The sequence below is a fragment of the Oryctolagus cuniculus genome, chromosome 2 (genome assembly GCF_051225735.1).
Source record: "Oryctolagus cuniculus isolate XC-2025 breed Fujian yellow rabbit chromosome 2, ASM5122573v1, whole genome shotgun sequence".
Classification (NCBI taxonomy): domain Eukaryota; kingdom Metazoa; phylum Chordata; class Mammalia; order Lagomorpha; family Leporidae; genus Oryctolagus; species Oryctolagus cuniculus.
In genome coordinates this window covers 2,471,910-2,497,416 of record NC_142868.1, presented here as the reverse complement: position 1 = coordinate 2,497,416, position 25,507 = coordinate 2,471,910, and the positions used below count along the sequence as shown (strand labels likewise).

General features: G+C 68.9%; 1 protein-coding gene across 4 annotated transcripts; it reads left to right on the top strand.

Moving 5' to 3' along the window:
• Positions 1–1,998: 1,998 nt before the first annotated feature.
• On the top strand, positions 1,999–22,468 carry TRMT44 (tRNA methyltransferase 44 homolog). 4 transcript variants are annotated; one of them, XM_089326889.1, is made up of 11 exons: positions 1,999–2,648; positions 3,061–3,175; positions 5,278–5,497; positions 8,944–9,012; positions 10,017–10,124; positions 11,122–11,193; positions 12,475–12,581; positions 14,217–14,541; positions 15,773–16,109; positions 18,462–18,578; positions 21,883–22,468. In XM_089326889.1, the coding sequence occupies exons 1-11, from the start codon at positions 2,051–2,053 to the stop codon at positions 22,086–22,088; spliced, it is 2,274 nt and encodes a 757-aa protein (XP_089183015.1). In that variant the 5' UTR covers positions 1,999–2,050; the 3' UTR covers positions 22,089–22,468. The 4 variants fall into 4 exon arrangements, with proteins under 4 accessions (XP_089183015.1, XP_069925643.1, XP_089183016.1 ...); XM_070069541.2 differs by having other exon boundaries at positions 2,000–2,648; positions 14,358–14,541; XM_070069542.2 differs by lacking the exon at positions 3,061–3,175 and having other exon boundaries at positions 5,307–5,497; positions 14,358–14,541.
• The last annotated feature ends 3,039 nt before the right edge of the window (positions 22,469–25,507 follow it).

Genomic DNA, 25,507 nt, shown 5'->3' with positions numbered 1-25,507 from the left:
CTCCAGTCTGATTTTTGCTCTGTTGGGCCCAGAGCACAAGCTCCCTACAGAGTAATGCTGAGGCCACTCCCCGCCCCCGAGACGCTGGCTCTGGGCTCTGTGACCGCTCACTCCAAAGTCTGAGGCCCGCAGGTGCCTGTGATGCGCGGACGGCGTCGGACAGGAAAACCAGTCAGCCGGGGAAGCCGGGGCGCGGGCAGGGGCTGGGCGTCCCGCAAGCTCGGGTTCGCTTACAGAGTGGGGTGTGCACTGCTGTCAGCGTCTGAAGAGCAGCGTGGCGTGTGGCCCCGAGTTACGCTGAGAACCAAGGACACCTCACATGGAGACCGAGTGCGCGGTGATGGCTCTCAGGCGGCCCGGTAGGGGAGCAGCCACATTCCCGCGCATTGGGGCCGACACAAAGCTCACTCCCTCGTCCGCGTGTGTGCCTCCCCGGCCCCTGGCTTCGGGCTCCTCCCTCATGGCCACGGCCAGGTTCACTGCAGGACTCCTGCTGCCTGCAGCCGGCCACAGCACAGCCCCGGGCGGCCCACGGGCAGGGCGGGCGGCGTGAGGGCACAGGCCTGGGGAACCCGGGATGTTTGCTTTTGCTGTAGCCGAGAAACCCGCGTGGACTCCTTGGCTTGCCGCCGTTGGGATTGCGCAACTTGGGTCTCGGGGTGAACGGGAAAAAACCCAAAGCCCTTTGACCCCAGGCCGCGCCGATGAGCAGGAGTGACGTCCGGTGTAGCGCCAGCCCCACAGCACGCCGCGCCCCGGTGAAACCTTGTCCTTGGCTTGGCGACACCGCCAGTGGCAGGTACGTGGGCAGCCGGGAGAAGCCCGAGGCCCGGACTCCCTGGAGGGTTTATACAGGCTGTTTACCTGGGAGACCCCGGCCCTGGGTTTAAGGGAAGGGGCACCCTGGGGGTGCCCGGCCCGTCTCTCCCGTGCCCCACTGCCAGCCTGCATCCTCCTGGCAGAGCGCGGTCCAGCTCCGTGCGATCGTCCTGGCCAAGCACCTGTGCACAGCCAGGCTGTTCTGCGTGGTCTCCGCACGCCCGGTCAGGCTCAGGAGAGGTCACACCGGGTGATGAGCGGTGTCCTTGTTGGAACAGACTCCAGGAGACACAGGGAGGACACTGAGGGGCCAGGGGTGCTGGGCTGCTGGCGACTGGGGGCCGCAGGAGCAGGGACGAGGGTCTCCCCAGAGCCCCCCGGCAGCGCACATGGGCCCAGCGCTCAGCTCCGCGACCCCACAGCGTCCGCCTGTGCTCCCCGGCCCGTGCTGTGGGTCAGCCACGAGGGGCAACGCACGGCCAGTCCTGGCAGCCGCGCTCGGAGCTCGGGGAGGGAGGCCAGCCGGGGCGCGGCGGGCCCAGGCGGCTCTCCGCCGGGGAAGGTCGGCGACACCTAACCCGCAGCACCGGCCGCTTCTGGAACGCTTGTCTGCATTCCCTTTAAAGGCAGAGGGACAGGCGCCTCCCAGGAACGGAGCCAGGCGCCGGGCGCCGCACCCGGGTCCGCACGCGGGAGGCGGGGAGGTGGGCGCGTGAGCGGGCAGCCGGGCGCGGGGGCCGCCGCCTCCCCGGGCGCGTGAGCAGGGAGGTGGGCGCGGGGCCGTGGCCTCCCCGGGCGCGTGAGCAGGGAGGTGGGCGCGGGGCCGTGGCCGCCGCCTCCCCGGGCGCGTGAGCAGGCAGCCGGGCGCGTGAGCAGGGCCGCCGCCTCCCCGGGCGCGTGAGCGGGCAGCCGGGCGCGGGGGCAGTGGCCTCCCGGGCGCGTGACCAGGGAGGTGGGCGCGGGGCCGCGCCGTCCAGCGGCGGCGCCCTGCCCTCCGCGACGACCCCGAGTCCACAGCCTCGCCGCCTCCGAGACGCAAGCCCGCGCGCTTCGGACGCACCCCGAGACGGTCAAACAAACGGAAGAGGTTAAAACGCGCGGGCCAGGGGAACCGGAAGTCAGGAGCCTGCGTCCCGCCACGGCCACTTCCGGCCCTCCCTGACGTCATCGCGCCGCGTCGCCGGGCTGCGTCATCGCGGCGCGCCGGGGCCGGCCCGGGTCACCTGGCACCATGGCTCGGGAGGTGGGCCGTGTGGCGGTGCCGGACCCCGGCGCGCGGCTCCCGGGGGGCTTCTGGGAGGCCGTGGCCGTGTGGCTGGAGAGGCCGCAGGTGGTCAACAAGCGGCTGTGCGGCGCCCGTGTGGAGGCGCGCCGGAGCGCCGTCCTGCCCCGGGCCGAGGCCTGTGGCCTGCGGCCGAGCGCAGGCCCCGAGCCGGAGGAGCGGGGCGCGGCGGGCAGCCGGGCCGAGGAGGAGCGGGGCTCCCCCGACCGGGGCGCGGGTCCCAGGCCGGAGGAGCCGGCCGCGGTGGGCCGCGACCCCGAGGGGCCCGGGGGCCGGCGCGCGCGAGGACCGCTAGCCGGGGACTCCGGGCGGCCCCGCGGGCCCGCGGGCTGGGACGACGCCGCCGCGGCCCTGGGTTCGCTCTGGGACGATTTTTCCGCGGGCCTGGCCGGCTGCCGTGCGGACCTACTGGCCTTTCTCAGCCGCTCGGCTGCGGGGTCGCGGCCAGAGGCGCCGCTGGACGTCGAGCTGGTGCTCAGGACGCTGGTCCCCAAAGCAGGCCCGCGTCGCCCGCCCCCTGCTCCGCGGAGAGAGGTGGTCGTGCAAGGTGAGGCCGCTCCCGGGACGCGGTAGGGCTTGGGGGTCCGGGGGCGCTCGCGGGACACGGGGTCGGGGAGCTGAGAGCCAGCTGGCCGGCTGCTTTTTGTGTTAAGCAGGGAGTGACGCGCCCTCCCCGCGCCCTGCAGCCCTGGCCTAGGAGGGCTGGGAGAGACGCCTGCTTTCCCAGACCCAGCTGCCACGAAGGCCAGGCTCAGCTGCGGGGCCCCCGGCCGGAGCAGGGCCCGTCGCCGGCTCTTCCCGGGGGTCGTGGTTCACCCCGGGCCCGGGCTGCAGCCGTGAGTGAGGCAGGAAGGGTCCCTGCTGGCGAGGTGACCGCCGAGGGCCGGGGCCGGCTCCGGGAGAGCTGCCGGCGTGGCTCGTGTCCGCGGGCGGCTGACGCCGTCCTGTGCGCCCCACAGATGTCCTGCACGGAGCCGTGACTTTCCTGCCCTTGGAGGAGGAAGACGAGGGGAGCCCGAGGGTGCAGACGGGCAACGTGTATCGAGTTGAGCTCAGCCAGAGCGAAGAGGCCTGGTGAGACCTGGCGCCACGCCTGCTCCTGCCCCGGGGCCCCGCGGACACTCGCCGGGGCGGTCACTCGGGCCGGCGGCAGGCTGAGGGTCTGGGGGCCCCGCGGACACTCGCCGGGACGGTCACTCGGGCCGGCGGCAGGCTGAGGGTCTGGGGGCCCCGCGGACACTCGCCGGGACGGTCACTCGGGCCGGCGGCAGGCTGAGGGTCTGGGGGCCCCGCGGACACTCGCCGGGGCGGTCACTCGGGCCGGCGGCAGGCTGAGGGTCTGGGGGCCCCGCGGACACTCGCCGGGGCGGTCACTCGGGCCGGCGGCAGGCTGAGGGTCTGGGGGCCCCGCGGACACTCGCCGGGACGGTCACTCGGGCCGGCGGCCGGCTGAGGGTCTGGGGGCCCCGCGGACACTCGCCGGGGCGGTCACTCGGGCCGGCGGCAGGCTGAGGGTCTGGGGGCCCCGCGGGGCCCTGTGACGCCTGTCCTGCCGTGGGCGCGGCGTGCTCGGGGTTGACAGGCGTCCCGATCTCTGGCTTGGGGCCGGTGCAGAGCCCGGCGTGTCGTCGGTTCCCCTGCCGTAGTTCTCAGCCCAGAGCCGGGAAGGGCCTCGCTGATGCGCGTGGCTGGCACTTCTGGGCCAGTCTGGGGGTCCTGTCTGTCTCCCTGGGAGGGGCTTCCTGGGAAGCAGAGGGAGGCGGGAGGAAGAGTGGGCTTTGGAGTCAGGCGCCCGGCTCTCCCCGTCAGCAGTGCGGTCTTGGATGCCGTGACCTCAGTCGTGCCGCCCAGGAAATGGGTTGAGGAGTCCCTGTGTCTCTGAGGGACCCGCTGTCTCTCCCGCCATTGGCCCTGAGGACTGGGCAGGCGGGGACCGGGGACGCTGGCCTGCCCTGGGACCCACCCCGAGGCAGGGTGAGAGCAGACGCCAGCCGTGGGGACTCCTGCCCGGCCATGTGAACCTGGCTGCTCTTGTCTGTCCAGGCTGGCGTTTCCAGCTGCGTCCCCGCCGCCCCCGGCCTGGCCACTGCCCCTCGGGGCCAGGCGCCTCGCATCCTGTGTGGGCACAAATGGAAGGGACACCCGGCGGCACCTTCGCACCTGGCTTTCCCGGCCCGGGGTTTGGCGGGAGATGGGTCGGCGCCCAGGACCTGGCAGTGCTGGAGGGGCGCCCAGGCGGGCCCGAGGCTGGCTGTGCTGGCTCCGGCCAAGTGGCTGGGGGCGGGAACATCGGCAGAGAGCCCTAGTGGCTGAGGAGAGAGCTGGCCAGGGACGAGCAGGACAGGCCCTGTGGGCAGAGCGTGGGCACTGCCCGGCTCAGGGCTGGGCCTGCAGTAGGCCGGCCAGCCTCAGGGTCGGGAGGCGGCTGGGCCAGAGGCCGAAGGTGGGCGCCCTCCCCCGCCTGCTCCTGGGCTCTGACCCAGGCTGGGGCAACGTCTGGGACGGAGAGCCTGGAGCCAGGCTCTCACCTGCCTCCCAGCTGTGCCCAGGAAGAGGGCCTGGTGAGCTTGCTGCAGAGCCCGGGGCGGGGCGGGGCGGGGCGGGGCCGGGCGTGTGCAGAGCCCGGGGCGGGGCGGGGCGGGGCGGGGCCGTGCGTGTGCAGAGCCCGGGGCGGGGCAGGGCAGGGCCGTGCGTGTGCAGAGCCCGGGTCAGGGCGGGGCCTGCTCTCGGGGCCCTTCCCCACGGAGGACCTCAGCTGACCCTGTCCCCTCCACGGGCCTGCCGCCAGCCCTGTAGCTAGGTCATGGTCTGCCACGGGGGCTGCGCCCTCTGCACCACGGTGAGGGGGCCGCCCCGTCAGCGCGTTCATTCCCGAGAACTGAGCCGCGGCAGCGCTGGGGCCGCACCCTGAGCGTGCCATAAGCAGGAGTTAGAATCTGGCCGGCGTGTGCGCGGAGCAGCGCACGCGTGCTCCGTCCTGCTCGTGTGGGCCTCACGCGGGGTCTCACTCGCTGCGTTTTGAGCCGGGTTTACAGGACAGGGCTCCTCCTGCTTGGCAGATGTGTCTAGAATCCCGCGCTCGTGTGGGTCGCCCGAGCTTCTGTTTGGTGGGTAAACGTGTAATCTAAACTCAAGTGGAAGTCACCCGCTTACTCACCTCTCTCTTACTTTTAAAGGTTCATATCTGTTTTGATTTTCTGTCCAGAGAGGTGGCATGCAGACGGGGTGGTCCAGCCCAGCCCCAGCTGGCTGGGAGAGGAGCTGCCCGCCCGGCTGGCCCGGTGGTCTGCGCAGAGCAGGAAGAGTGACTTCAGCGCCACCCTGTCGCTCGTCCCCGTGGAGCAGTACAGCCGCACCTACCAGGCCCTGAAGGAGAAGTACAGAGGCCTGGTCAAGGTGACCCCGCCCCGCTCACCCTGGCCAGGCTGCGGCGCTGGGAGCTTCCTGGTGGGGCGTAGGTGCAGGCGGCGGCTCCCCGCGTGGCTGCCTTGGGTGTGCTCGGGGCACCCACAGCAAGGGCCTGGGCGCACCTGCTGAGCGGTGGTTTTCCCAAGAGAGCGGAGGCCGCTGGCCAGCAGGGATAGGACGCTGAATGGGTTACTGCCCGCGTACGGAGGGACGTGCTTCCACAAGGCTCAGATTGCACAGTGCATTCCTCTAACTGGTGTGGTGACAGCCACAGAAGCCACAGCTCAGCCGGGCCTCGGCGGTCGCTGCTGCCCTGTGCGCCCGAGGTGACGCGGCCCCTGTCTCCCAGATCCCGGCCGCCGGGTCCGGCACGTCCTTGTTAACTGTTCAGTCTTCCAGAAGTACTGCTGCTTTGTCCAGCTTTAAAAACCCGGTTCTGAAGGAGCCAGTGCACGGCACTGGGAGTGCAAGGGTCAGCCTCAGTGAGGCCTCTGGCCTGAGCCCCTCCCCCGTGCACGTGTGTGTGCCCCTCCCCTCCCCCCCCCCCGTGCAGGTGTGTGTGTGCCCCCTCCTCCCCTCCCCCGTGCAGGTGTGTGTGCCCCTCCTCCCCTCCCCCGTGCAGGTGTGTGTGCCCCTCCTCCCCTCCCCCCGTGCAGGGGTGTGTGTGCCCCTCCTCCTCCCCTCCCCCAGTGCAGGTGTGTGTGTGTGCCCCCTCCTCCCCCGTGCAGGTGTGTGCCCCCTCCTCCCCTCCCCCAGTGCAGGTGTGTGTGTGCCCCCTCCTCCCCTCCCCCGTGCAGGTGTGTGTGCCCCTCCTCCCCTCCCCCGTGCAGGTGTGTGCCCCCTCCCCTCCCCCGTGCAGGTGTGTGCCCCCTCCTCCCCTCCCCCAGTGCAGGTGTGTGTGTGCCCCCTCCTCCCCTCCCCCGTGCAGGTGTGTGTGCCCCTCCTCCCCTCCCCCGTGCAGGTGTGTGCCCCCTCCTCCCCTCCCCCGTGCAGGTGTGTGTGCCCCTCCTCCCCTCCCCCGTGCAGGTGTGTGCCCCCTCCTCCCCTCCCCCGTGCAGGTGTGTGCCCCTCCTCCCCTCCCCCGTGCAGGTGTGTGTGCCCCTCCTCCCCTCCCCCGTGCAGGTGTGTGTGTGCCCCTCCCCTCCCCCGTGCAGGTGTGTGTGCCCCCTCCCCTCCCCCGTGCAGGTGTGTGTGCCCCCTCCCCTCCCCCGTGCAGGTGTGTGTGCCCCCTCCTCCCCTCCCCCGTGCAGGTGTGTGTGTGCCCCCTCCCCTCCCCCGTGCAGGTGTGTGTGCCCCCTCCCCTCCCCCGTGCAGGTGTGTGTGCCCCCTCCCCTCCCCCGTGCAGGTGTGTGTGCCCCCTCCCCTCCCCCGTGCAGGTGTGTGTGCCCCTCCTCCCCTCCCCCGTGCAGGTGTGTGTGCCCCCTCCTCCCCTCCCCCAGTGCAGGTGTGTGTGTGCCCCCTCCTCCCCTCCCCCGTGCAGGTGTGTGTGCCCCTCCTCCCCTCCCCCGTGCAGGTGTGTGCTCCCTCCCCTCCCCCGTGCAGGTGTGTGCCCCCTCCTCCCCTCCCCCGTGCAGGTGTGTGTGCCCCTCCTCCCCTCCCCCGTGCAGGTGTGTGCCCCCTCCCCTCCCCCGTGCACGTGTGTGTGCCCCCTCCTCCCCCGTGCAGGTGTGTGCCCCTCCTCCCCTCCCCCGTGCAGGTGTGTGTGCCCCTCCTCCCCTCCCCCGTGCAGGTGTGTGTGCCCCCTCCCCTCCCCCGTGCAGGTGTGTGTGCCCCCTCCCCTCCCCTGTGCAGGTGTGTGTGCCCCTCCTCCCCTCCCCCGTGCAGGTGTGTGTGCCCCTCCTCCCCTCCCCCGTGCAGGTGTGTGTGCCCCTCCTCCCCCGTGCAGGTGTGTGTGCCCCCTCCCCTCCCCCGTGCAGGTGTGTGTGTGCCCCCTCCCCTCCCCCGTGCAGGTGTGTGTGCCCCCCTCCCCCGTGCAGGTGTGTGTGTGCCCCTCCCCTCCCCCGTGCAGGTGTGTGTGCCCCCCCTCCCCCGTGCAGGTGTGTGCCCCCTCCCCTCCCCCGTGCAGGGGTGTGTGCCCCTCCTCCCCTCCCCCGTGCACGTGTGTGTGCCCCCTCCTCCCCCGTGCAGGTGTGTGTGCCCCCTCCCCTCCCCCGTGCAGGTGTGTGTGCCCCCTCCCCTCCCCCGTGCAGGTGTGTGTGCCCCCTCCCCTCCCCCGTGCAGGTGTGTGCCCCCTCCCCTCCCCCGTGCAGGGGTGTGTGCCCCTCCTCCCCTCCCCCGTGCACGTGTGTGTGCCCCCTCCTCCCCCGTGCAGGTGTGTGTGCCCCCTCCCCTCCCCCGTGCAGGTGTGTGTGCCCCTCCTCCCCCCGTGCAGGTGTGTGTGCCCCCCTCCCCCGTGCAGGTGTGTGTGTTCCCCTCCCCTCCTCCCCCATGCAGGTGTGTGTGCCCCTCCTCCCCCGTGCAGGGATGTGTGCTCCCCTCCCCCCTCCCCCGTACAGGTGTGTGTGTGCCCCTCCCCCGTGCAGGTGTGTGTGCCCCCCTCCCCCAGTGCAGGTGTGTGTGTGCCCCTCCTCCCCCGTGCAGGTGTGTGTGCCCCTCCTCCCCCATGCAGGTGTGTGTGCCCCTCCCCCCCGTGCAGGTGTGTGTGCCCCCTCCCCTCCCCCGTGCAGGTGTGTGTGTGCCCCCCTCCCCCAGTGCAGGTGTGTGTGCCCCTCCTCCCCCGTGCAGGTGTGTGTGTTCCCGAGTCAGGAAGCACAGGGCCCTGTTGGCTGGAGGGGGACACAGGCAGCACCAGGCCCCGGTCGCTGAGCGCTGGTCTCCCGAGCCCAGTCCTGGGCCCCTCACCGGCCATTGTTTCCCTGTCGCTCAGCAGTGCCCTCTGGTGATCCGGTGGCCTCTGGCCTCTCCTGAGCACCTTTTTTTTTTTTTTTTTTTTTTAAGATTTATTTATTTTTTTGAAAGTTAGTTTACAGAGAGAGAGGGATCTTCCATCCGCTGGGTCACTCCCCAATTGGCTGCAATGGTGAGGGCTGGGCCAGGCTGAAGCCAGGAGCTTCTTCCAGGTCTTCCATGCAGGTGCAGGGACCCAAGCACTTGGGCCATCTTCTGCTGCTTTCCCAGGCCATAGCAGGGAGCTGGATAGGGAGTGGAGCGGCTGGGACCGAACTGGCACCCATATGGGATGCCGGCACCACAGGGCCGGCCCCAAAATCTCGCTTTGTGATGTGTGTGTGAGCTGTACTGTCACACACAAGCAGTGTAATGGCTATCTGTGTAGCCTGCGCCAGGCGAGACCAGCCATGAGTTCATGCCCTTGGTGATGAGCTGTGTGTCTCCCTGCAGGATGATTCCGGTTTACTCTGGGTTTGGGGAAAACTGAGTGTTGTGCAGCGGTGGGGAGATGGAACAACTTACGTGTGCTCTTGAAAACGTTCCAGGTGTGGCCGGAAGTCACGGATCCCGAGAAGTTCGTCTACGAAGATGTGGCCATTGCCACGTACCTGCTGGTAAGAGCGCATGCGTGTGAGCGGCGCGGCCTGGGCGGGTGAGGAGCGGTCCCCAGGCCTGCGGCTGGCAGTGCCACAGCCCTGTGTGCCTGTGCCGTGTGGCCCTGCCTGCCGCTGCCATGCTGGTGAGGGGCAGCTTGGAGTCAGGCAGCTGGGGCTGCAGGTGTCAGCCGAGTCCGGTTGTCTGTCCCCACCAAGGCGCACGCGCCGTCCAGCCCGGCCTCCGGTGATTCTAGAGTTGTCCCCCCTTGCTTGCTAGCCAGCTAGGCGTGGGCACGCCCTCTAACTTAACACTCTTGATTTTCTTACCTAGCAAATGTTTGTAGCAGATAGTCTCCAATTTTTCTTTAAAGACTCATTTATTTATTTGAGAGGTAGAGTTACAGACAGAGAGGAGAGAGAGAGAGAGGGAGAGGTGTCTTCCACCCGCTGGTTCACTCCCCAGATGGCCACAGTGACCAGAGCTGCGCTGATCAGGAGCCAGGAGCTTCCTCCGGGTCTCCCATGTGGGTGCAGGGGCCCAAGCACTTGGCCATCTTCTGCTTTCCCAAGTCATTAGCAGGGAGCTGGATGGGAAGTGGAGCAGCCAGGACTGGAACCTGTACCCATATGGGATGCTGGCGCTGCAGGCAGAGGCTTAGCCTACTGGGCCACAGCGCCGGCCCCTCCAGTTATTTTTCAGCTTGTAATTCTCGCACTGTTTAAAAGTGAATTTCTTATTATCCGAGTTTGCAGAACTTAAAGGATGTAGAAACAGCGTGAACCAGCGGATGCCAGCCCTGGAGCCCTGCCCCAGACCCCGCGGGCGTGGATCTGGGGCACACAGGGAGCCTCGGTGGCCGCGGTCAGGGCCGGAGCCCGGGTCCGTGCTGCCTGCCCGCACACTGCTCCCTCGAGGCAGGAGCCCCGGCAAGGCCTCTCACCCAGGCCCCGGCGGGGTGTGCCGAGCCCCTCTGGAGCAGGGAGAACCCCGGCTGACGCGGTTTTGTCTCCTCTCTGCTTAGATCCTGTGGGAGGAGGAGAGAGCGGAGAGGGGCGTGGTGGCCAAGCAGTCCTTCGTGGATCTGGGCTGCGGGAACGGCCTGCTGGCCCACATCCTCAGCAACGAGGGGGTAAGGCGCCGCTGGTCGTCCATCCTCTGGGTCACTCCCCAAATAGCAGCAACAGCCAGGGCTGCGCCAGGCCGAAGCCAGGAGCCAGGAGCTTCTTCCTGGTCTCCCACGCGGGTGCAGGGCCCGAGCTCCTGGGCCGTCCTTCGCTGCTTTCCCAGGCCATAGCAGGGAGCTGGCGGGACGTGGAGCAGCCGAGGTTGATCGGCACACCTGGACGGGTGCCACCGTTGCAAGCAGGTGGCTGGACCTGCGGCATTCAGCCTCCCAGACACGTTGCTCTGTGAGCAGGCGCACATGAACTCCAGGGACAGCGGCGACCTCGTCAGCCTGGGGGTCACAGGACACCACGTGTGGCCTCAGGAAGGGGCCCCGCAGACGAGTGCTGGGGGGCAGGTTTCCTCCGGAACCCAGCATTGCAGGGCGGGGCTCCCTCCTGAAGCTTCAGGATCTGGCTGAAGGGAGCAGTGACCCGCAGGGAGGCCCCCGCGTGGACCGGCGTGGCCCTGGCCCTGGCTCCCGGCCCTGAGGTCTTCCCGTTCAGCGCAGGCAGGCGTGGGCCGGGAGCAGGGAGAGTTTGTAGTCACGGCCCTGCGAGCAGCGTGTCGGGGGCTGCAACCCTGCTGCTGACGCGGAGACCCCTGGGCGTCAGGAGGCGTGGTCGTCCGGGACAGCTGGGGGCGTGGCCTTGGTGCAGGGGGCCGGCAGCCTGCCCGGATTGAGCCGAGATGGGCTCACCCCTAGGCCGCGTCCCTGGGGCACTGGCTCGGGACCGTTCCCAGACCAAGGGCCCTGTGCGCCGTCCACTCCCTTTCCCAGCCCCTGGTGCCTGCTGGTGACCCAGGCTCTGACCTGCCTGTCCGCAGGCCGCGGAGCTGGGCCTGTGCCGGCACGGATGCCCGGGGCCTCTGGCACAGGTGCGCTGGCGGCGCCTGGCGGGCACTCGGCGTCCTTGCCGGCTCATCACAATGCAGCGCTAACCTGGGATCCCAACTTACAGCATCCGGGCAGAGGGATCGACGTCCGGAGGAGAAAGATCTGGGAGCAGTACGGACCACAGACGCGGTTGGAGGTACAGGCTTCTCCCGGGGGCGCGTGGCTCTGTGCGGGTCCCTGGGGCAGAAACACTCGCTGTGAAGTGAGGAGGGTCCCAGGCGAGGGGGGGTGGCCCCCGGACGGAGCTGCTGCTGTCCACTGCCTCTGCGTGGGAGTGGGACGGCTGCCTCGGGGGCGGAGGACGCGCCGTGCCGGCTGCCCCCGCTCCCTCCGCAAGTGCCCGGGCTGCCTGGAGCCCAGGGGCAGCCGTGGGTGCAGCCGCCTAGGGCAGAAGTTGCCTAGCCCTGCCTCGGCTTGGCCACACCCTGCCGGCTCGTGACCCCGCAGCTTTGCCGTCAGCATGCGAGGGCCAGGGCAGAGCGGGTGGTGGCCCGCGGCGCGCTCCTCCCCGCCTCCACGAACAGGTGCAGGCCAGGCCGCGCCACAGAGCCGCTGCTTATCGTGGCCACGCTGTGGCGGCCGCAGGAAGCTCCATGCGGAGCAGGAGCGTGGCAGCGCGCTATGTCCGCAGTGCCGGGTGGAGCTTTCTCATTGAGCAGCTGGGGCTTTGTTCAGCCTGCTCCTGGCAGGATGGCACCACGGGTGGTTGTGCAGCGTCTGTTGTACCACATCCAGCCACCCACGAGCCAGGTGGAGAGTGGGACTAAGTGCCTGTGTGCGGCTGTGGGGCGGGGCTTCCCGAGTGCCAGCGGCCCTGCGGATGGGGGAGCGCACCTGCTGCAATGCAGGACTGGAGTCGAGGGGCAGAGGCCCCTGTATGTGCCCGTGACCTTGCACGCACCGGCCTAGCCCGGGGGCCCTGCTCTGGCCCCTCCCCAGTCCCCAGGACCCCCTCCACGGCTCTCACAGGAGCTGGATTGTGAGCGGCCGTGGGGGTCCCCTGTCCCCACCACGTCTGTGGATGCCGGCCAGTTGTCGGAAGACTGTTGTGCCCCTCCGAGTGCTTGGCTGACAGCAAGCCGTCCTGGCTGGCACGGAGGTTGCCAGGCGCGGTGCCCTGCCGCCGTCTTCCCTGGCTGGCATCGCTGCGGACCGTGGGGTGTGGGCGGGAGGGCCTCCGAGTCAGCCTCGGGCTCGCCGCCTGGCGCCGTCTCCTCCGCGCTCTGCCCGTCCCGCCGTGGCCGTGCACCCACGTCGTTTGCTGTCGGGGAGATGAGGCTTGGCAAAGTGCGGCGCATTTCTCCGGCCGTGTCCCTGAAGGGGGCTGCCGTTTGCCGACGCGGGCGGCCGCAGTGGTGTGGGGTGGGGGCTGTGCAGCAGGCGGTGCCGCAGCGTGCCCGTCCCGTGTGTCGCTCAGGAAGCCGCCATCACGCCGAGCGACGCGACCCTCTTCCCCGGCACCGACTGGCTCCTCGGCAACCACTCCGACGAGCTCACGCCGTGGATCCCCGTCATCGCGGCCAGGTGAGTGGCAGAGCGCGCGTCCGTCCGCGCCGCGCGGCCCACGACGGCAGCCGCCGGTGAGCGCGCGGGTGAACTCCGGCTGTTTGTTCCAAAGCTTTACTCACTTATTTGGAGGGTGGAGCAGTAGAGAGAGCAGGAGGCATAGACCGCGATCCTGCATCCCCAGAGGCCACAGCAGCTAAGGCCGCCCCCGCCCCCAGCCAGGACCCAGCGCCGTCTTGGTTTCCTACACGGGCGCAGGGCCCCAAGCGCTTGAGCCGTCCTCGGCTGCCTGCCCAGGCCGTTTGCAGAGAGCCGGGTTGACACTGGGGCTGGCACCCACGCGGGGTGCCGGCGTGCCGGGTGGGGCTTTCCCCTTGAGTTGCTGACGGCAGTGCGTGTGGGTGTCAGCGCGGCCTCTTGCTGGTATCTGACTCTGTCCTCTGCTCCTGGCGAGCGTGAGGACGCACGGGCCTGTGGCTCATGGCTGCCGCGGGCTGGGAGGTGTCTCCTGGGGGCTCGTGGCTGCCGCGGGCTGGGAGGTGTCTCCTGGGGGCTCGTGGCTGCCGCGGGCTGGGAGGTGTCTCCTGTGGGCTCGTGGCTGTCGCGGGCTGGGAGGTGTCTCCTGGGGGCTCGTGGCTGCCGCGGGCTGGGAGGTGTCTCCTGGGGGCTCATGGCTGCCGCGGGCTGGGAGGTGTCTCCTGTGGGCTCGTGGCTGTCGCGGGCTGGGAGGTGTCTCCTGGGGGCTCATGGCTGCCGCGGGCTGGGAGGTGTCTCCTGTGGGCTCGTGGCTGCCGCGGGCTGGGAGGTGTCTCCTGGGGGCTCATGGCTGCTGCGGGCTGGGAGGTGTCTCCTGTGGGCTCGTGGCTGCCGCGGGCTGGGAGGTGTCTCCTGGGGGCTCGTGGCTGCCGCGGGCTGGGAGGTGTCTCCTGTGGGCTCATGGCTGCCGCGGGCTGGGAGGTGTCTCCTGGGGGCTCGTGGCTGCCGCGGGCTGGGAGGTGTCTCCTGGGGGCTCATGGCTGCTGCGGGCTGGGAGGTGTCTCCTGTGGGCTCGTGGCTGCCACAGGGTTGGGAGGTGTCTCTGGTGACAGCAGGGACTGTCGTGGCGGCAGCACGTGTCCCCACGGGCGGACCCTACCACAGGGCAGCATCCCCTCACTGTGGGAGGCCTCAGCGCTGCCCGTTCCACACCAGGCGGGGTCTCCTGCCCACTCCGCACTGGGCGGGTCACTGGCGCCTGGGACCTCGCAGCCAACAATGCCGCCCAGGGCTCAGCCTTTTTTCTTTTTCCTTTTTTTTTTTTTTAATAAATGTTATCTATAACTTAAATTTTTCCTTGTTTAAGATTTACTTATTTATTTGAAAGGCAGAAATACGGGGTGGGGGGGCTTTCCATCCACTGTTCACTCCCTAGACGGCTACAACGTCCAGGGCTGGAGCAGGCCAAAGCCAGGAGTCAGGGGCTTCCTGCGGGTCTCCCATGTGGGTGCAGGGCCCAAGGACTCCCAGGGAGCTGGGTCAGAAGTGGAGCAGTCAGGACTTGAACCACCGCCCTGTGGGATGCTGGCGCCACAGGCGGAGGCTTAGCCTGCCGTGCCACCGTGCAGGCCCCCGGGCTGTCTCCACTCGGTCTGTGTGTGTCTGCCTCTGACACAGGCTTTGCCGAGCCGAGTCCCAGAGGACTCCGAGTCCCAGGGTACGGATGAACGGGCAGGTTCGGCGGGGGAGACGGCGCCATCCCCGGGGTCCTGTGGCCCTTGCTGGCCAGCGGCTGCCCGCTGCCCGCCGCCCTTGCAGGTCCTCCTATGACTGCCGCTTCTTCGTCCTGCCCTGCTGCTTCTTCGACTTCGCCGGCAAGTACCGCCGCCGGCAGAGCCGGAAGACGCAGTACCGGGAGTACCTGGACTTCGTGCGGGAGGTGGGCGTGGCCTGCGGCTTCCACGTGCAGGAAGACTGCCTGAGGATTCCCTCCACCAAGAGGGTGCGTGAGGCTGCCGCGCGGGGTGGGGCGGGCCGGCCTGCGGAGGGTGTGTCCCCGCCCTCGAGCCCGGACTGCCCCTGGGTTATCCGCTGGGAAGTGTCCAGGTGGGGGCCGGGTGGGAAGGCGGGCTCGGCGGGCTGGTGCTGTTGTCATGGGCCGTTCACCGCGTCGTCTCCGTCAGCCTCCGCTTTCCTGTTTGCTTTTTTTTTTTTTTTTTTTTTTATTAAAGGAGATTGCACATTTTTTATTGTTCAAAGGCAGAGGGACAGACAAGGAGACACAGATCTTCTACCCATTGGTTCACTCCCCGAGTGGCCGCGTACGGAAGCCAGGGTCCTGGAACTCCATCCAGGTCTCCCGTGGCGTTAGCGGGGAGGGGGCTCGGAAGCAGAGCAGCTGCGACTTGATCTGGCATGTGCCACCATGGTGGGCGACACCCCAGGCAGCTGCCCAACCTCCGGCACCGCCACGGCTGCCCGGGCCCGTTTCCTTGGGGCCATGTGGTGTGGCTGTCGGATGCCGGTGTGGCCAGCACGCTCTCTGCCCCCAGCACAGGGGACACAGCACAGGGCCACACATGGCAGGTGTCAGCCGGGCTGTATTGTGGCACGGTGCCACGGCGGTGAGAACCCCCCTCCATCAGCGCTCTCCGGCTGGGCCGTTCCTGCCCAGAGAGGGAGTCGTGAGCAGGGTGTTTGATGCACCGTGGGCCGGGCCTTGCTCCCCGGGGACGGATCAGCGCATGCTCGCTTGCAGGCCCTGAGAAGGAAGGGAGGAGCACGGCCCGGCCCGCTGTGCCCGCCCAGTGCTGCGCGGGGCGCCCTGGCCCGCCCGACCTCGCTCGCTCTGGCAGGGCCCGCACCGTGCCCCGCCCCCGCACCCTGGGGGACCAGAGCAGGGCGGTGCTGGTGGGCTGACGGAGGGGCTGAGCGATGGGGTTTGTAGGTTTTTACTGTGGTGGGGTTTTTTTGTTTATTATTTTTAAGTCACTTATAGTGGTAACTTTTTTTTAAGTGAAGTGAATTTTCCTTGAAGAAAACATTTTGTATAAAATTCCTTTTTATAATTTTTAAAGCGTTAGTTAAGGAACGCAGACTTGGTGCGTTTCGGACGTAGAGCTCTAGGCGCAGTGGGCATTTTTCAGGTGAGGGCTTTCTCGCGAGAGGCGTCAGGAGCTCTGGTGGTGCTCGTCCGGCAGCCCCCGCCCCGCTAACTGCCCCCCTCGGCGCAGGTCTGCCTCGTCGGGCGGTCCCGGACCTACCCGGCCGCCGCGGAAGCCGAGCTGGACGAGCAGCGGGCCCGCTACATCCGCAGCAGGCAGGGCCCGCCCTCCCCGGCTGCCCGCGGCACTGCTCACCCTGACGGCCGCGGAGCCGGGGAGGCGGGAGGGCCCTGGCTGCCTGGCTTCCAGCCCAGAGAGAAGGCCGAGCCCGTGCGGAACTGCGCCGGCCTCCCCCGCGCCTTCCTCGACCGCGTGGTCCTGCAGGTGGCCGGCCTGCTGCTACGGGGCAGGCCGCTGAGCCCCGGAGGCGCCCGGAGCGGGGCTGTGCAAGCCTGGGACGGAGGAGGTGAGTGTCTGGCCCTGCCCACGCGTGCTCGCTGCGTGGCCTGAGCTGTCTGTGAGCGCACGTGGACCTCGGGGCACCAGGGAGGAAGGCCAAGGCAGCGTGAGGGTGGTGTGGCCCTGAGGGGCCCTACAAGGTGTTCAGGTTCAGGGCTTCCATGGCCCCACAGGAAGCAGGAAGGGCCAGGGCCCCACGTGCGCGGTGAGATCCCTGGGAGACTGCCGGGTCGTTCTCTGAAACCCCCAAGACACGAGAATGCCCGTGATCAGCAGGGGACAGGGCCCTGGTGGCGCTCACAGCAGGGGACAGGGCCCTGGTGGCTCTCACAGCAGGGGACAGGGCCCTGGTGCTTCTCAGGGAGCAGGGGACAGGGCCCTGGTGGCGCTCACAGCAGGGGACAGGGCCCTGGTGGCGCTCACAGCAGGGGACAGGGCCCTGGTGGCTCTCACAGCAGGGGACAGGGCCCTGGTGGCTCTCAGGGAGCAGGGGACAGGGCCCTGGTGGCGCTCACAGCAGGGGACAGGGCCCTGGTGGCGCTCACAGTGGGGGCTCCCAGCCTTAGCATAGCGCCGCCCGCAGGTGGCTCTTTTGTTCGCGCTTCCCATCCAAGGCTCCGTCCCACAGCGATGCCGGCGTCGGCCGCCAGAGGGCGCTGTGGGGATGGCCGCAGGCTTGCCTCTGGGAGGGGGCGGGGAGACCCAGCCCTCAGCCCTCTGCCTGCCCTCTGCCTGCCCAGCCTGCGGGCGACTCCCACGGGCCGGCCCTTCAGGGGCGCAGATCAGGGAGGGGCGGCGACCTTTCCTGCCTGCCCTGCGTCCTCACCTGGGCCTGGCCACAGGTTCCCGCTCAGGGCTCCTCCTGCACCGAGCCCGCTGGTCTCACCTGTGGGCACCGCGGCAGATCCTCCTGTCCTCCCAGGACACACCTGACAGCGTCCACTCAGAAACGCCCCCGCAGGGCCCAGGCACGGGCATTTGGCCAAGGTGGCACTGACCGGGGGCTGGGCTCTGGGCTGTCCCACTGACAGGAGGCTCCTTGGGGCCAGAGTACCGAGGAGGGAGCCTGAGGCCCGGGTCTCAGCACAGGGGCAAAGCGGGGGGCGGGGTCAGAACAGGAGCAAAGCAGGGGGTGGGGGCCCTGGGGGCGGGGTCCTGGGGGGCAGCGTCAGCACAGGGACAAAGCAGGGCCGGGGTCCTGGGGGCCGAGAGGAGCTGGAAGCTCTGAACCCTGGAGACCCTGGTGCACTTGGCCCTTCACGGCCGGGCACACGGTGTGGCTGCAGGCGGAGCTGCCCTGTGGGGAGCCCGTGTGTCCCCATCCGTGCTCTGAAGGAAGGGGTGGAGGTGGCCTCATGACCCCTTGGCCGCTGGGGGTCGCGTCAGAGCCCACCCACCCGCCCAGCCTGCTCACCGGGCTCTGTCCGCCTCCAGAGCCGCAGGTGGGCAGGGGGTGCTGGGCAGGCGTCGTTCTTTTTGAACCTCGGACTTGACGGGGGCGAGGCGCCCCGTGGACCTGTGGGCTGCTGGGCTTTGGGAGACGTGGACAGGGCCTGGGTGGGTCTCCGCTGCCGTGGGGGTGGGGCTGGAGGGGCAGGTGGGGGTTCGAGCAGGTTCTCTCGGCACCGGTTTCCAGCTCACTTACTGGGGTTTTGCTAATGAGCCGACCTCATTGTCACCAGGGTTACCGATGAGCATTCAGAAACGCGTGCGGGTCCTCAGAGTGGAAAGTGTAGGTGCAGGAGACACTGTGCCCGCTGTGGGGCCGTGTGCAGAACCTGCCTGCTGTGTAGACCTCTGTGAGCCGTGTAGATGCCTTTGTGAGCCATGTAGACCTCTGTGAGCCGTGTAGACCTCTGTGCCCGCTGTGTAGACACCTTTGTGAGCCGTGTAGACCTCTGTGCCCGCTGTGTAGACCTTTGTGAGCCGTGTAGACCTTTGTGAGCCGTGTAGACCTCTGTGAGCTGTGTAGACCTCTGTGAGCCGTGTAGACCTCTGTGAGCCATGTAGACCTCTGTGCCCGCTGTGGCGCCGTTGTGTCTCCACGTGCTGCCGACATGCGGAGGCCCGGGCCCTGCAGGGTCCCCACGCTGCTCTGGCCTTCCTCCCCTCCTATCCAGTGAGACCTTCGCCTGGCACAGCCGTGTCCTTTGGGTCACCAGGGGGAGGGGCGTGCAGCCCCCGAGCCGGCAGCGCCACTGTGCTCCCGGCGCCTGCCTGGCCGTGGCCGTGGTGGGCGTGGGCTAAGCTCCGTGAAAGCACGCGGTGCCCAGATGGGCGTTTAGAGCAGAGGCAACTCGTGCCGGGCGGTTCATGGTTGCTCAGCTTCCTGTGCTGGGGGGACCCCGCATCTCCACAGAGAGCCGTGCCCTGGCCGAAGTCGCCCGTGCGCTGGACACGGAGACGCTGCAGAGGCTGAAGCGCGAGTGTGGGGGCCTGCAGACGCTGCTGCGGAACAGCCACCAGGTGTTCGAAGGTAAGACGCTGCGCCGCGCACCTGGGCCCTCCCCGTCAGCACGGCACCGGGCCCGTGCACCTGCGCCCTCGCGCACCTGGGCCCTCCCCCGTCAGCATGACATCTGTGCTGTGCACCTGCGCCTTCGCGCACCTGGGCCCTCCCCGTCAGCACGGCACCGGGCCCGTGCACCTGCGCCCTCACGCACCTGGGCCCTCCCCGTCAGCATGACATCTGTGCTGCGCACCTGCGCCCTCGCGCACCTGGGCCCTCCCCCGTCAGCATGACATCTGTGCTGCGCACCTGCGCCCTCACGCACCTGGGCCCCCCATGCCATCACGGCACCCTTGGAACACAGCCCTCTGGCTTTCCTCTCTTGCAATTATGTAAAACTGTGTCTTAGAGTAGTCACTTTCCTTTTATTTTTTTAAAGGTTTATTTATTTGAGAGGCAGAGAGAGAGAGAGAGGTCTTCTATCCACTGGTTCACTCCCCAGATGGCCGCAATGGGTGATCTGAAGCCAGGAGCCAGGTGCTTCTCCTGGTCTCCATGGGGTGCAGGGCCCAAGCACTTGGGCCGTCCTCCACTGCACTCCGGGCCACAGCAGAGAGCTGGATCAGAAGTGGAGCAGCCGTGACGTGAACTGGCGTCCACTTGGGTTGCTGGCACTGCAGGTGGCAGCTCTCCCTGCTGTGCCACAGCGCCAGCCTCGAATGGTTCCACTTTCTGTGTTTTAACAGTGATTTATTTGAAAGGCAAAGTGATAGCGCTTCCATCCAGTGGTTTGCCCCCCAGAGGCCCGCAACAGCTGTAGTGGTCCAGGCCGAGCCAGGAGCGAGGTGTCGGGTCTCCACGCGGGGGCAGGGGCCCAGGCACATGGAGCGTCTTCCACTGCCTCCCCAGTGCCACAGCAGGGAGTGGGTGGGAAGCAGAGCGGCTGGGATGCACGGTGCAGACACGGGCGTGCTGGGGCTGTGACAGACACGGGCATCCTGGGGCTCTGACACGGGCATCCTGGGTGTGACATGGGCGTGCTGGGCCTCTGACATGGGCATGCAGGGGCTGCGACACGGGTGTCCTGTGTGTGACACGGGCGTCCAGGGCTGTGACATGAGCTTCCTGGAGCTCTGAACACAGGTGTCCTGTGTGTGTGAGGGCAGGGGTGTGTGCTCCACTGCGTGTGAGTGCTGTGTACCGCCATGTGTATAGAATAGGTGTGCATGTGCCACTCCATGTGTGAGACTGGGTGTGTGTGAGAACAGTGTGCACCCACTGCCCCGTGTGTGTGTGTGTGAGAGAGAGAGGACAGGTGTGCACACCCTGCCCCGTGTGTGTGTGTGAGAGAGAGGGGACAGGTGTGCACACTCTGCCCCGTGTGTGTGTGTGTGTGTGTGTGGACAGGTGTGCACACTCTGTGTGAGAGAGAGCGGGAGAGGACAGGTGTGCGCGCACGGCCGTGTGTGGGCGGGGGAGGAAGCACAGGCTGCACCCGCACACCCACTGCCTTGGGCGGCCCCGTGTCCTGGGCGGCCTCTGGGTGACCCTGCTGTAGGAGCCTGGTGGGTGCTGCGGGCGCCAGCAGCTCCGGGTGGACACAGGACGGAGGCCGAGGCAGGGCCCATGTGGAGGGGCTGGGCCCCCGGGCTGAGTCCCCGCTGGGGCAGCGGCCCGGCGTCTCGCCCCCACCACAGAGCCCCCCATCCGCTGAGCCCGGCCCGCGCCCGGGGCCTCTCCGCCTCGCTGGCCTGGGCACACGTGGGGTTTGGTTTCACCAGCCTTCTTCCCCTGCCAGTGTGCCCGGGCGTCGGTGTGTCTGGGGCAGGAGGTGTTAGGAGTCTGAGGAGGGGTCTGGGTCTCGTGGGGGGGGGGCACGCGGTTGCTTCTGAGCCAGCACGGCCACCCTGGGGGGCGGGGTGCGGTGAGTGCGAGGGAAACCTCTGGGCCAGGCCCCGTGGGGGGCTGCGAGTGAGCTCCGCGGGACCCTAGGAGACCCCTGTTGGCGCCGGCTGGCAGCCGCCCGGGTGTCCCCATCTGGCCCCGGGACTGGTGGGACTGGTGCCCCTCCGCTGGCCGCTCCCTCGGGGCTGTGCTTGGCCTCAGCCAGTTGCCCGGGCGCTGTGGCTGAGGTCCGGACACACGGCCGGGGAGGCGTGCGTCTCATCCCTGTGGTGCTGGCTTACAGAGCTGCAGGGAGACTCTGGGTGGTCCTCTGGCGTGGGGGGGGCATGGGCCATCCCTCCGCCAACCCGATCCTCCCTGGCCCTGCAGCACGGGCGCCCAGGAGCTGTGGGCTGTGGGGGAGGGGCTGGGCCATCCTTGGCGTTAGCGAGCCCCCTGCTCTCCTGCCGTCTCTGGAGCGTGCCAGAGCCCCAGGCCAGGCGGGGGGTTCCTCGGCATCTGGGTGCCGGGCCCCCAGGGGCGGGCATGCTCCTGGGGCTGCGGGAACGCCCCAGACCATCATGTAGGTTCCCAGACTGAGACATGGCGCCTCCGCCTGTTGGGGGCCGACCAGGACCAGGCTTGGTGTGGGAGTTCTGGGGGCCCCTCGTGTGCCCCCGAGTGTAGCCCGGCGCCTCTCTGAGCTTGCGCCTCTGCTTCCGGCTGTGAGGTGCGGGAGGCCGGCGGGGGCGGGGGACGACAGACGCAGCCCGTGGAGCGCAGCGCTGGTTTGAGTCCCGGCTGCTCCACTTCCCATCCGGCTCCCTGCAAGTGTGCCTTCTGGGAGGGCAGGGATGGTCTGGATGCCTGGGCCCCTGCCACCCGTGTGAGAGGCCAGCGTGGAGTTCCGGCTGCTGGCCGCAGCCTGGCCGGCCCTGGCTGTTGTGGCCGTCTGGGGACTGTGCCCCCTCCCTCCTCCCATCTCCCTCTCCTAGGTAGGAAGATGGTAGTCCTGGGGCGGGGATTGAGCTGCTGGTTAACCTGGCGGCCGGGCCCCGCGTGGCCTGTCGGGAGTCCAGCACTCCGGGAGAGCAGGTGACTGCTCAGGTCCTCGGGTCCTTGTCCCCACGTGGGGACCGAGCAGAGTCGCAGCTTCCACGTGGCCTGGCCCCGGCTGTTGGGGTCCTGGGGAGTGAGCCAGGGGTCAGGAGCACGCCGAACCTCAGACGACACTGAACCCAGCCAGAGCCGGGGCCTGGCGGCACCTTCCCCACGACGCTGCCGCGCCCGGGCAGCCAGGCCCTGGCCTCCAGCCTTCTTCCTGTGCCGTGGGTGTGCGCGAGCCCCTCCCTGCCTGGGATCTGGCCCCCCGCCCCAGGCACGGCCCCAGGCCCCTCCTTGCGTAGCTGTGTCGGGGTGACTCCCGGCTGTCTGCTCTCCCCCGCAGTCGTGAACGGCAGGGTGCACTTCCGAGACTGGCGGGAAGAGAGGCCGCAGGAGAGGCGGCCGGATGCCTGCAAGACGCGCATCTGCTGGTTTTTCGCTCACCACCCCGATGGCTGTGTGCTGCCCGCCCACCGCTGCCCGTTTGCCCACGGGCCCGGGGAGCTGCGGCCACCCCTGACCCCCAAGAAGAAGCAGCAGCTTCCGTGAGCTGTTCGCTCCGTGTGAGCAGTGGCCTGGCCGGGGCGGCCGAGCCCGGAGCTGTCTCGTCCAGACCGGCTTCCCCGCTCCCCATCCCACCCGGCTCGGCATGGAAGTGGCTCCTGAGCCCTGGAGATGAGGCCGCGGTTCCTGGGACCCCAGGCGGGCTGGGCTCGCTCGAAGTGCGGTTTCTGGAAGCCACTGTGGCCTCTGTGTCTGAAAGCCGGCCCAGGTGGGGCTCGCCCCTCGCGGGGACCAGAGCAGCCGTGTCACTGTGCCACCGTGCCGGGCGCCAGTTGGGGAGTGAACCAGCGGATGGACACCCCCCCCCCCCCGCCTCTCCTCTGTGTAACTCTGGCTTTCAAATAAATAACATGTTTTTAAAAGAGGTCCCGCATAAATAGCTCCCTTTTCAGAAAAACCTTTAAGCAACGTGGGTCGCATTCCCACTGCCGCAGCTCAAGGTCAGCTGATGTTTGGCTGACGGCCGACCCCTCATGAAGCAGGCGTCAGCACCCACGGTCGCCGTCCCGGGCGCCCCCGCGGGAGCCGCGTCACCCGCTCGCTCAGCCGCTGAGGTCACACCTGCGCATGCGGCCCCGCCCGCAGCCCTGTTGGCCCCGGTGCCCGGCTCGGCAAAGGGGTGCTGAGGGGGCCCCGAGGACGGTGAGCACCGCAGGCCCGCTCCAGCCTGGCACAGAGCTCAGCCGCGTTCTGGCTCCGGACCCGGCTGTGCCAGCCCTGGGGGGAGCAGGAGGCCCGTGGCCGCCCCAGTTCCCGAGTTTTTCTTTCCGCATCAGCCGTGCGCGTGGGGCCGGCTCCTGGACGTGTTTACCCACTTTTCCCTCGGCTGGGGAAACAGACGCCGCGGCCGGTCTGCTTGAGTCGACCAATTTAGAAACGTGCACTTTCCCCTGTTTGTTTTCTGGTCCCGTGTGGCAGACGGGGCGTGTCCCGAGCCGACACACAGGGAGCTCGGGAGCGGGGCCCAGGCCTCGTGGTTACAGCTGCTCCGGCGAGCGCTGGAGATCCCAACCCCGGAAGCAGCGACCCTGGTGGCGGTGCCGCGCAGCTGCCGGTTCCTTCGCCTGTCTGGGCACGAGGAGCCTGCTGGGCTCTGCCTTGCTACTGTTCCCTTTGTTCTCCACATAAAAGCGGAGCGAAGAGAACGGCCGCAGAGCCCCTGTATGGTGCCCGGATGGCGGCGCGGGGCCGGCCTGGGAGCCCTGGCACCGCCTGGCGGCACAGGCGCACTGTGGAACTTGGGACCCGTGGTGGCCGCTGTCACAGCAGGCTCCCGGGGCACGGGGCCTCTCGGTTCTGGCCGGGAACTTCCAGGGTTTGGGCCCGAGGGTCTCGGGATCCCCTGTGCCTGGCAGGTGTGCCCGGGCTGGTCCCATCTGTCCACTGGAGGCTGTCAGACGTGGTGGCCGCTGGCCGTCTCGTGCCACCACGGAGCCGGCTTGTTTTGCTCCTGGACGATTTTTAGAAACGGAGCCGGACACCTAGAGCTGGGTGCCACCAGGCGAGAGGAAGGCGGAGCAGCGAGAGGCGCAGGCGCAGGTGCAGCCCAGCAGTAAACCTGGTGCAGGCCCAGGCTCGCCGGGAGCGACGGGGCCTCGCAGGCTGGACCTCGGCACCGTCAACGGGGTGGCCAGGGCTCCCCAGGAGGGGGGCTCCCCATGCAGGAAGGGGAGCCGGGGTAGAGGTCGCCCCAGAGGGAAGTGGGGTGATGGGTGCCACGTCCCACCAGCGAGTCCCAAGGGGGCTCTGGGGTTTCTCATTGAGCTCAGAAGACCAGGGGCCGTTCAAGGGGGCGGGGGCACCAGGACACCCCTGAAGGCAGGACGAGGGTCCCCACAGACGGCCACGAGGGTCACTGGGGGGAGGGTGGCACCAGCCTGAGGCTGAGCCACTGGCCGCCAGGCAGCCGGGCAGAGGTGCCCCCGTGGGAGGCAGCGTGGCCTCTGCCAGCGTGTGGGTCCCCCACCCCCAGGCACAAGTGCGTGAGAGCCCCTCCCCCATGGCCTCCCAGCCACCTGGTGCCAGGGCAGCCGTGACACCCAGGCCGGCCCTGAGTGCCCACCGTCTGTCCCCTCAAACTGCTGGCCTCACCCTGAGTGGGGCCTGGGTTTCCCCCGTCCCCGCCGTGTGGGACAGTGTGTGGACATGCGGGGGGGACGTCACACGTGCTCACTCTGCCCCCTGCTGCTGTGCTGTCCACGCCCTGAGTGGCCAGGCTGCCACATGGGTGGTGCGGGCACCCAGGACCGTGTCCAGGCGGCAAGGGGGGAGCCAGGACCCCTATGAGGATTTGGGGGGCGCAGGGGCTGGGATGGGGTGCACAGGGGAGGCAGGGCCCATGGACGGTGCCAGGGTCCCCCTGGACCACCTGAAGAGTCCCCCTGGGAGGGGTGGGCTATGAGCCTCAGGTGCCTCCCTCGGCTGCCCTGGCTTCTGGTTGGTCCGGGGTGGTATCCACATGGCCAGTGTTCCCAGTACACAGATGGGAAAACTGAGGACCCAGGAGGGCCCGGCCCGCGTTGGGTAGCACGGGCGGCAGGGAGTGCAGCCCGCCAGCCTCGGCCTCAGGCCCAGGCCTCAGTGTGGTGGCAGCGCCGTGCAGCTGTCCCCTGCTCTCACTCGGTCTCTGCCCCGGGCAGCAGACACTGGCGAGGTCACAGGCCAGGGAGCTGGACTGGCCGCGGCCAGCGGCTTCACCCGCTGCCCGCACAATGCCAGCACCCCCTCCAGGTCCCCGGGCACCCACAGATGGAAGCACGGCCCACGGGTGGGGTCAGAGAGGAAAGTCGGGGGTCTTGGGGGAGATCTGGCTCGGGACACAGCGCTGGCCGTGGCTGAGACCTGGGCGTCCCCGGCCTGTGGGCCCCTGCTCAGAGGGAGTGGATCTCACACCTGCTGCAGCTGGCCGTTCCGCGTGCGGGGACAGGGGACAGCAGCCACACGCCTGCCTTTGCTGTGGCGGTGGCCTGCAGGGGGCTGGGCCGGGCCCCAAACTGAGCGAGGACCCGCAGACAGCCAGAGAGGCGGCCACGTGGGGACGGAGCGGGCATCCTGGAGCCGCCAGAGCTGGCAGGGCCGCGCGGAGCCTGCCCTCTGGGGAGGCCGCTTCTGGGCACTGCGGCCTGGGCAGAGCGTCCCGGCTCAGGGCTTCTCTAACTGCGGCCCCCAGGGTGGCCCCAGCGCCTCCACAGAGCTCGGGAGGATGGAGCCCCCACCTCCGCCCACGCTTCCTCCGTGTCCCTGGAGAGGCCCGTGGGCCGGCGGCGGACAGGAATGGGAGGAGGCGCGAAGCCGCCGCCCTCAGCTGCACGGGCTGCCGAGGGCTGGGTGTCCTGGCTGTCCCCTCTTCCACAGCCGGGACACCGGGACACCGAGACGCCTGCCCAGGACCACACAGCAGGCCG